This window comes from Lynx canadensis, chromosome X (assembly GCF_007474595.2).
Source record: "Lynx canadensis isolate LIC74 chromosome X, mLynCan4.pri.v2, whole genome shotgun sequence".
In the NCBI taxonomy this organism is placed as follows: Eukaryota; Metazoa; Chordata; class Mammalia; order Carnivora; family Felidae; genus Lynx; species Lynx canadensis.
In genome coordinates, this window is record NC_044321.2 from 55,606,762 (window position 1) to 55,618,076 (window position 11,315).

Genomic DNA, 11,315 nt, shown 5'->3' on the forward strand with positions numbered 1-11,315 from the left:
ATGGACAGCCCCGCCTCATATTGAGGTCTGGCCAAATCGGGAACAGGAGGCCCATAGGTGACTTTTGTCCTATTTCACAGGTTCCAGGCTGAGAAGCTGCTGGGGATGTCTGTCAAACTATCACCAGTTCCTGGGTCTCTGAGATGCCAAACTTGGTCTTATGCTGGTCAAACAGTTTGCGTAGGGCATCAGTATAGAGTGCGTGGTATTTAGCCACAGTCTCCTGGCTCGGGTTCTCGATCTTGGGCAGTGGTAGAGGCTTCCCAACTGCCAGAGGAGACACAGAAGGAAAAGGGGAAAGCATCAGAACAGCCCACTCCTTAGAATGGGCCTCGGCCCTCATGCCCAGTTTCTCCCCACCCTTACTGCAACCATGCCCCTTATCCTGGCCAGCCTCTCTGCCTCCAGACACAGCCAAACCCAAGGCTCAGCCTCAGAACTGGAGCCTATATCCTAGATGTGGCTGCCAGTGGAAAGGCTCACTCACCGATGGTGGTTACAGGCTGAGCATAGGGCAGTAAGCCCCAGGAGTTCTCAGTGAAGCCACGTCCATAGAAAGCACAAGGGTAGATGTGTACCATACTCTGGAACCACTTCTGGAATCGATTCACCAAGCCCCCAGGAGTGAAAATGTGCTGACTGTAGAGGTCTGCCTCCCCAAAGGCATAGGCAGGGATTAGAGGCACTCTGCAGAGGAAAGGCATATACTTTGATGGCCAGAAAGGTAGGTACCCTGCTGAAAGCCAGATGTGCTACCAGTGGTCCCTAGGTCTCCCTATAGGTTTCTCAGCACCTAACTTAGCTGGGCCTACGTCCAGACTAAGTGTGAGGGCCCCACTGTCTACCCCAGGCTGCCCGTAGGGGCAAAATATCAGTAAGCTAAAGGAAGCAAGTCCCAGACCCTCCTGTGAACCCACAGGTCTGAAACACTAGAAGATAAGACCCAAGGGCCATCTCATTTAGCTTTCTTCCCTTTAACCCAGACAGTAATGTTGGTTCTCTCTGACATGAGGTTACAGCCTTTTGTCGAGGTACTTTCGTATAGGTATTGGCCCAGATGAGAGGCTTGTTTGAGGCAGAGCAGCTCAGGGCTAGCCCTCTAGCCTTTCTTCATAAGCAGAAATGCCTCCAGGACATGGCCCAGGCTCTACTCCAACACAGAAGCAACTTTCTACCTCCCTTTTTGGATATAATTTCTTCAAAACCCCTTACTCCTTCCCTGCTAGGCTTTTGGAGCCCTTCTGCCCATTCTGGACCAGAGGTGTCCTTACCCATGCCGAAGGGCCATGCGTACAAAGCCAGTTCGGTTCTTCAAGACCAGGGTGGTAGAGCCTGGAAGGCTGTATTTGCACTCAGCCAGGCCACCAACCACCACAATCAGCATGTTGCCTGTGCCTCTGTGGGTAAGCAGAAAGTCCATGGAGGATTGGCTCACAGAGCAGGTCCCTGGTAGGCAGAAAATGCCAAAAGCTGATTGGCCACTTCCCACACCTCCTAACTTTCCTCCCTACATCTTCAAAGAGGGGAGAGCCTCACATCAGGCAGATGAGCCTTAGGTAGCTTTTTAAGACCAGAGAGGATCACTGAGTTGGCCTTGCTCTCACCCATTCCCCCAACACTTCTCCCTTAAGGAACCACGTTTCCTTTGGCTTTACGTCCTAGGAGCCAACTCACCTGAAGACATGACATAGTCTCTGAGCAACGGCACCCAGAAAAAGGCTCCCAGTGTGAGAACATAAGGGGTGATACCAGGAAAGATCTTGGAGAAGCATAAGCCGTTTGTGGCAAACTGGCCAAACCACGAGTGGGACAAGACCCCATGAGGATGGCAGACAAGGATATAGTTGTCGCTGGGGGAGATATCATGAGTCTTCAACAGCTGTAGAGGAAAGTGGAGTCAGAAGGGGCATAGCCAAGGAAGAGTATTCCTCTTTATGGCCAGAGACCTGGAAGGGGAAAGGGCTGCTGTGTCCAGCCACACAGGCTGGGTAACGCACAGCTCCAGGGGGCATCATTCATGTGGGCCTCAATGGGAATGATGCCCCCAACCTCCACCCTGGCCCAACCACTGGCATTGGAGTTGGGGCTGGGCCTGGGACCCAAGTGGGGATCTGGGGCTACTTACCCTGAGGGGGAAGTAATCACAGTAGTGTTTCCACAGGCGCCAATTCCTCACAGAGGTAACCCGGCGGCCACCTGAAAACGGAGCCAATGTAGCCAAGTTTTCCCCACCCCCACTGTCTTCTTCAGAGCCCTTGTCAATGAGCCATTGGGGGGCCCCTCACCCCCTACTGTTTCCTGGCCTTGTGACAATCAGGATGGGCTATGTCACATTCGGGCCAATTTGGGACAGGCCTGCATTTCTGCTTTATTAGCTGCCTTTCCCCTAACCTACTCCAGTTCTGATCTGGGCCTTTCTAGCACTTTTAAAAAGACCCCCTTCCCTCAGCTTCTCTAAGCCAGGTAGGGACAGGCTTGAGGACTTCTTGGGAATTGGCCAGAGTCTCTTAGAACTATAATAAGAGAAGAGGAAAAAGCCTGTGGCAGGTACCAACGCAGCCCCCAGGGGGGCCCCTACCTCGCTCAGGGGTCTTCCAGTCATAAGCCAGCCAGGTGAGAATGAGCACAGTGACCGGCCAGTACGATGTGAACACCACCAGGTACAGGTTGACAAAGATTACGGTGATTACTGCAGGGAAGCCCAGCCCAGAGTTAATGAATTATGAACAGTCCTTCACACTTGCCCTCCCTCTTGGGGTCTCTCCACCTCAAGGTCACACACACTCCGCCCACATGCTCACTCAGTGCTCTTGCTTCCTCTCCTTAGCACATGGTCTCTGTGCCCACGTCCCCAGCCCTCCATCTCCTCTCTGTCCTTGAGAACCTGCTTCAGGTCTGGAAAACCAGATGTTTTCCTCTCCAGCTGTGGTCCATGCAGTAAGCCCTCTACTCCCCAGGACCTGCTCCAGCACTGCTCTGGGCTGTGTTCAATGGCAGGGAGCCAACGATGGGTCACATTGATCCAACCACTAGAGGTTGGGAGTCCTGGGACAATAGAGCCAGGAGCAGTTTTCCTCCAACTCACATTTTCTTCTCCAGATCTTCTCTGTGAGGCATCAGTGGAGGGAATACAAGAGAAAGAGAAGACCCAGTATCAGCCAGGTTGGGAGTACACAAGTTCACAAATGAAAAACAAAGGAAAGGGCAAGGTGGGGCAGAATCAGATACTGGACTGTGTCAAGCTCCAGTAAGACAGGAGCACTGTAAGGTAGAATAATTAGGACAGACTTAATGGAGATGAGTCCTAGGGAGCCGCACTCACTTAGAATTATTACCAGACTCAGTTTTTAAAACAGCTGTGAATGAGACTGTGTGAGAGAAAGTGGGTCAAAATAAAGGTTAGAAAAGACAAAAAACACTTCCAACTGGACATGGCAGATTGAACACAAGTTTTTATTTTTTTTTAATGTTTATTTTTGAGAGAGAGAAAGAGAGTGAGTGGGGGAAGGGCAGAGAGAGAGGGAGGCACAGAATTTGAAGCAAGCTCCAGACTCTGAGTTGTCAACACAGAGCCTGATGCAGGGCTCAAACCCACAAGCTGTGAGATCATGACCTGAGCTGAAGTCAGACGCTTAACTGAGCCACCCAGGCATCCCACAAGTTTCTATCTTGACTCCTTGCCGAGGCCTCGCTAAAGTTACCATAAGAATGTTTTAAAAAGTATAGATCTGCAAGAAGAAAAAGAATTAGAGAGATACCAACAAGAGTGGACAAGAGATACCAGCAAAATGTTTGCATGCTTGAAAGTAGTTGAAGGAAGGAGTAAGTGACTTCAAGGAAAGAAAGCTGAAACCTAGTTACCTGCAAGGGGAATGGCTACAAGAGCAAGCCTGTTTGTTGTAGAAAATATAGGAAAGACTCATAATTTGGAGTCATTAGATGTGACAAAAAGCACTGTGAGGCACAAAGCTTGATTGAAAGTCTATCAAAGAGGTAGTTAGAACCCCAGGTCCAATCCCCACCCCTACACCATTGGACAATGGGAGGACTATTCTCTGAAAAATTGAACCGAAGAGACTCTAAACTCAGACACTTATAGTAGACACAGCTAAGACATTCTATATGCAGCCAAATTGTGAATCCAGTATGAAAGAATAAGGACCATCTCAGACATATAGTCTCAGAGAGTTTATCTCCCATGTCTGTTTCTCAGGAAACTACTGGAGGATGTATGTGGTCCATCAAGGTAAGAGAGTAAACCAAGACAGAGGAAGGCATGGGATCCAGGAAAAAAAGGAGCCAATGGAGGAAGAACTGACCAGGGCCAGGGGTAGGGTGAGGCAAGCAAGGTGCTTAGGACACAAAATTTAAGAAGACACTCTCAGGGTCAGGCAAGTACTGACCGAATACTTGCACAACCCGGAGAGTGAGCACCTTCTTAAATTATGCACCCAAGGTACCTCAAGGGCCCTGGAGGTGAGAGCTATGTGTAAGACCAGATTGTAACAGGAAGATGCTGGGCTCCAGCAGCAATATCCTCAAGGAAATAAACAATGGGGGACAGGAGAGGACCTTACAGATTCCTGATGTGTTCACTGATATTGAGAGATTAATATCTCTGTGGAGAGTTTGAAGATGAATTGGTGTAACTAATAGATAGCTAATAGAGCATAAACGAAATTTAAAATGAGGCAATTGTAAGTTCCAGAGAAACAAAAAATTGTACAAGAAAGGAAATATACTCTCAGTACACTAAATGGCTCACCTAGGGATATTCCTAGTCATAGTCAGGCATTTAACCAAACCTGTGCTACAACAATCTCGGGAGAATGAAGGAAATGGACAGATCTAGCAGTAGTGTATAGAACCAAATTCTCATCTTCCATATTAGAAAGTCAGTGACAATATCTAAAGTTGTTAAATCAGAAACTAGCAATATTTAGACATTTTAAACAGTAAAATGTAGACACGTGGAGATAAATACCAGAAGAAAAAGCTAACAAAGCTGAAAATGGCTACCTCTAGGGAACAGATGTAAGGGTGAAACAAAGGCCAGCAGTTTTTAGCTTTTGATATACTCCTTATAAAACTATTGGACCTTTCAAGAAATAGAGTCATGGGTCTAGTCCAGAGGACACCTCCCTGTTTCCCTTGGGCTTTGCTCAAACCAGATGGTGTTGGGGACATCTTGTGAGGCAATGTGGCCTCAGGTAGAGTGCCCTGACAGTGAGATGAATCCTGGCTCTGCCATTTACCATGAGTCTGCTCTCAGACTAGTCACTGAACTTCATCTGCCAAGTGGGAATTACACTACCAATGTCTGCCTTATCTTCCTCATAGACTTATTGTGAGGGTCTTCTCTCAAAGCCTTTAGGGTCCAAAGGGATATGATTCCATGAACAGAGTGAAGAGCTTGGAAGGTTCCAAGGGGCCATTTGCTCCACCCACCCCATGTGAGCTAGCAAGGGAAGGGGGAGTGCTGGAACCCACATTTCCTAAGGCCCAGGCCTAGAGCCCTCCTGCCTGTTCCATACTACCTCTCTGTATGTCCCACAGGCAGACTCTAATTAAGACCTCTCTGGGACAGTTTGCCCCCTGCACTCATCTCCCTTTCTGTCGCACACCTCCTTCAGCCTCTGCTCCACCTCAAACTGGGCCCTAAGCCCTCCGTCTTGCCTTTTCCGTTTCTCTTGCCCATATCTTCTGATCATCAAGCCTTATTAATTCTGTTCCAATTTCTCAAATCTCTCCTTTTTTTCCCTCTTGTCTCCATCCCAATTACTACTGGTCTGGTATGAATCACTACCGTCTCTCACCTGGATGATTTCAACAGCCTCTTCCTATAACCAATTTGCTACACAGAGCTATAGTGATCTCTTGAAAACACAAATCTGATGCTGTCGTCCTGTGCCAAACCCTATCATGGCTCCACATGACCCTCAGGAAAAAGTCCAAACCCTATTCCTTAGTTTACAATGCCCTGCACCATCATCCCCAAACTGCCTGCTTCTCCAGTATCCTTTCTTCTGTCTCCCATTCATTCACTCGATATGGATTGGGCATCAGTTCTGTGTCTCTTGCCCCTCATCCCGCTTAACCACTGTCAGCTCCTTGAATGCTTTTTGCTCTCCCTCATCCTAGCCTTGTCATGTGTCACACCCACTCTCTGCCCTGAACAATCCTCCTTCTTCACCTAGTTCCTATTTGTGCTTCAAGAGTTAACTCATTCAACAGAAAAAAATGGGCAAAGATTATGAATGGGCAGTTACCAGAAATTTTAAATGAGGCAATTATGAATTAGACTGCACCCTGGACTAACATGTGCTCCAGGGACACATCCAGATCCAACCTCCCAATCAGCATTGAGTGAGCTGAGGCAAGAGGTAGGGAAAGAAATTCATAAGCTGGAATCAGGCCCTTGTGGGCTCAATTCCCAGGCCAGTTACTCTGCTTCCTAAGCTGTGTGATCTTGGACAGACCACTTACACTACATGTACCTCAGCTTCCTCATCTGTACAATGGAGATTATTTGACACATAAGGTGCTTAGAACAGTGCCTGACGTGATAAAAGGGTGCAATTAATGTTAGCTAATATGAATGTTAGCACTTATTATGTATGTGTGGCTATTGGTATATATATTAGTGCTTATTATGTATGTGTGGCTATTGGTATATATTGGTATATATATACCTATATATATATATATATATGCCAATGTATATATATATATATATACACACACCAATAGCCACACATAGATAATATATATGTATATATCATATATAATATATTACTATATATATAATACTATACTATATATAATAGTATATAATATACATATTAATATATAATTATAATATTAATATTAATTAATATATAACTAGTTATATAAATATATAGTATATATTAATATATAATAATATAATACATTATAATATAATAATTATTATATATTTAATATTATATAATATAATGAATATATAATTTATAATTATATATAATTATAATATATAACAATTAATATGTAATACTATGTAATATATAATACTATATATATTATGTAAATATATATATGTGCATTATATATATATAGTATTATTATGCATAATAATAGCTTCTACATCATGAAGCTGGTGTGAGGCTAAAATGAAGAAATAGGTGTGAAAATACCAGGTACAAATTACCTAATACATATGAATTTCTTTCTGCTGGTCTCTTCCTGCTCTGATTGCTAATCATTCCTAGGTTAACACTGCTCTTTTCAGCACAGAGGGGTCCTGGTGCCCACCCCAGGCAGGCCTCCTAGCCTCCCATTGTCTGTCCTCTAGCCCACGCTCCCTATTCACTGGCAAGCCCCAGACTCCCAAGGCCTACCTGCAGTCCTTCCCAGATATCTTACAAGGTCATTTGGTTCACACCCTTGCCTCCAGCTAGTACTCACTTAAACCACCTGACAAGTGAGAATTTTTTCCCAGCCCCTCCCCCTCCCACAGGGATGCTTTGCTTCAGCACCTAGAATACAGTGGCCAGCATCTAAGTAACTCAGAAAGTGTTTGTGGTATAGATAGTAGCGGAAAAAATGGCTGGATAAATGGATGAATTGCTCTGGACAAGAGGTTTTCAGAGCCTTCGTCTGCCACCAGGCTGCTATTCCCCACTGGTGGTTCATGAACAGCTAAGTCCTTTTGCAGCTAAGTCCTTTTCCTTGACTAGCCTCAGTGAAACTGCTCCACATCTTCCCAAAACATGCCTGGCATGCCCCAGCGTAGACCCAGGAGAGCTCCCCATTCACATCTGCATCAAGGCTCGCTTGCACACACGCATAGGCACCCTTGCATAGGCACACACCTCTATGCACACACACACACACACACACACACATACACACAATCATATACACTCAGAGATTCCATGAGTACCACCACCAGGCACGTCAGGCAATGCCTGGGATGACCCGGGTTTTGGCATTCAAAATCCTGCTAAACCCTAAAACCCCTCAGTCCCAGGCATACCAGGGCAGTTGGTCACCCTACCAAAGGCTGAAGACTCACCAATAAGAAAGACACTTAGGGGCCACTGAAAAACAGCAAAGACCTCCAGGGCAGTCTTAAGGTCCTTCTTAGAGGGCAAGAACATCATCCTCGCGGTCTCCAGAGACTCCAGGTGAGTGCTGTTCCTTTGGTTTCCTAGGCTTGATTGCTCAGGAGCCTTCAATATTTCCTCTCTTCATGCTTTCTTCTCCAACCCCTAGCTAGTCTCCACCCCCCACATGACAGCAGGGACGCATGCCGCCTCTGCTTGCCCAGCTCCTTCCAGCAGTCTACCCACATGCACTTTTACCCACTTGGGCACAGCCTAGGCTGAGATTGTGACACCCCCTTGCACACCTGCGTAGAGAAATGCAGACGAAACTCTGGTGTGGGAAGTGAGTGGGAGGGGGTTTTGGGGCTGATGAGAGGCCTCCAGAGCCAGTGTCATTGGTGGGGAGAGGCAGGCAGGGAGGAGCCCAGGGCACCCACTTGCCTGGTGGCCTGCATTTCCATTCACGACACCCAGTTGTGTGTGCATAATCTCTCAGTGACAATGTGATTGCAGGGGAGGAGAGAGAAGGTCATAGGTCATGCCTAGAAATAGCTTTGGTCTTTGGTCAGTCCGGGAGAACTCATTACTCCCCATGAACAGACATCAGATATAGGTCTCTGAGCATATGGTAGGTGCTGCATGATTTTTTTATTGAATGAATAAATAAATGTAAGTACATATCAAATTATTCTGTGTAAATAAAATTCTAGAACAGACAAAAACTAACCCATCGTGAAAAAAATCAGAGTAGTGGTTGCCTCAGCTAGTGAATTGACCAGGAATGGGCATGATGGAAATGTTGGGAGTGACAACAATGCTCTCTATCTTGATGGAGCTTTGAGTTACACAGGTGAAATCAGGGCATCTGGGTGACTCAGCTGGTTAAGTATCCAACTTCACCTCAGGTCACCATCTCACGGTTCATGAGCTCGGGCCCCACATTGGGCTCTCTGCTCTCAACCCAGAGCCTGGAGCCTGCTTTGGGTTCTGTGTCTCTCTCTCTCTCTCTCTCTCTGCCCCTTCCCCACTCATGCTTTGTGTCCCTTCCTCTCTCAAAAATAAATAAACATTAAAAATTTTTTTAAATAAAAAAAAAAACTGAGTTACACAAGTCAAAAACTCATTTGTCAGAGCTCAGTAAATGTACACTTAAGATTTGTGCATTTCTCTGTATGTAAAGTTTACCTAAAAAGCAAACAAATATTGAATTCTCTCTAATGCTAAAGTAGGGGGAAAGAATACTTAAATGCATATAGAATGTATTGATGGATGGATAGAGAAATACATTCATAGATAAATGTACAATAAATCAAATTAGCAAAATTTTATCTGTACAATCCATGTAGTGGGTATTCACTTCACAATTCTTTCAACTATGCTGTAGGTTTGAAATATTTTATAATAGAATTTTGCCAAAAAAGGTGCCTCAAAATCATAATAAAAAATTAATTTCAAAAATGTGATTTGTCCACGCATGTACATGTGACTTTGCATATGTGAATATATATCTAAAAAGGTAAAAAAAAGTATCTAGTTGTCAACTTACAGTTATATATCCACATATATATCTGCCATCTCTGAGCATGTGTCTCTGTGCTCTGGGGATGTGTGACTGTGAAAGCATCTAAGTCCAGCCAGGTGTGTGCTATGGGCCAAGTAGATGAAATTGTGAAAGATTGGAAGGGTTTCTTAAAGCAACATACAATTAATGAGGGCACAGTATATGCCAGGGACTGTTCTAGGCAGCTGGGTTATATCAGTGAGCAAAACATTTTAAAAATTCCTGCTTTTGTAAAGTTTACATTTTGGTAGGCAAAGACAGATGATAGACATTAATTAATTACCTAACTATATAGTGTGTTCTAAGGTGGTAAGTGCTATGAGAAAAGAAAAATAGTTTGAACCGAGTAAGAAGGAGCCAGAGTGCTGGGGGTGGGGGTGGGGATTAGGTAGGGAGAGCAGACTCTACAATTTTAAAAGGCCACTGAAAAGTTGGCATTTGGGCAAAGAGATGAGGAAGCAAGCCACATGGCCATCTGGACTGAGAATGTTCTGTGATGAGGGCACAACCAATGCACACACCCTAAGATGGGGTGTGTCTGACAGGTTTCGAGAAGCAGAAGACTTGAGCTGAATGAGGAGAAAGGAGGAGGAAGGAGAGGCCAGAGAGCATGGTAGGGTCAGATGGTGTACAGCCTTGGCCATTTACTTTGATTGAAATGGGAAACTGTTGTGAGGTTTTGAGTGACAGATTCAAACAGAGACAGGATTCCTTATGGTTTTAAAAGGCCAGTGAAGAAGAAGGAGGCTTTTGAGGGGCTAGGGCAATAATCCATGTGAGAGATGATGGTGGTTCGGGCCAGATTGGTGGTAGTCAGGATGGTGAGAAGTGGCTGGATTCTGGATGTCTCTTCTGAAGCAGAGATCCCATGTGGGCACTCTCCTCTCTGATGCTCTGATGCTTTTACAGGGGAGTCCCATTGGGGAGCAGCTCCCCTGGGTCTTGGCCTGGGTAACTTCCTTGCATTCAGCCTTGTCCTGTCCAGTTTTGCAAGAAGTATGTGGAGGGTGTTAGGTGCAATTCATCTGCTTGGCTGGAATAGTGGTTCTGTTGAAGGGGCTGGTGGGAATTCAGGCTGCAAAGGGCAGCAGAGTCAGTCTCCAAAAGAGCCTGGCACAGGGATGAGGAGTTTGGTCTTAATCATGTGGACGCCGAGGAGGCAAGATCAGCTTGTGAGCAGGGATGGTGACTTGTGCCAAATGCTACATGAGGACTACTACAGGGCATGAGATGAATGTCAAAGCCTAGGGTCCCATATGTCCCTGTGATTGACACATAGGCTCACCCTTTTCAACTTTCTAATGCAGACTTGCAGGACCAGCTCCACGTCCACGGACTGTGAGTTGATTGGCTCATGGGGACCTTACCTAGGACAGAAAAGCCTGTTGGCCCAAATCTCTCTCTTCATTAGACTGACTTTATGGTTTGGGGTAGAGGTAGCCCACTCTTTATTTAGGCTCCTGCTAGGGAAACTTTCTGAGACTATCCCCTATTGGGGAAGAAAACTCCATGAACATTGAATACAGATGAGTGGTGAGGGATAGAGAAGGCCCGACCAATAGGAAATAGTCCAACCTGAGTATTTGGTGTGGAGGTGAGTGGGAAGAGGAGCCACACAAGTGATGGCCAAAGTTCTGGCTCCAACCCTGGGTGGATAGTGGGGATGGGGA

The 11,315-nt window shown here is 45.8% G+C and overlaps 1 protein-coding gene across 1 annotated transcript; it reads right to left on the minus strand.

Moving 5' to 3' along the window:
* Positions 1-112: 112 nt before the first annotated feature.
* Positions 113-8,138, minus strand: AWAT2 (acyl-CoA wax alcohol acyltransferase 2). The gene is made up of 7 exons (XM_030305937.1): positions 8,054-8,138; positions 2,579-2,689; positions 2,126-2,196; positions 1,675-1,879; positions 1,272-1,446; positions 488-687; positions 113-267 (listed from the first exon to the last, which is right to left on the minus strand). The coding sequence occupies exons 1-7, from the start codon at positions 8,136-8,138 to the stop codon at positions 113-115; spliced, it is 1,002 nt and encodes a 333-aa protein (XP_030161797.1).
* Positions 8,139-11,315: the final 3,177 nt, after the last annotated feature.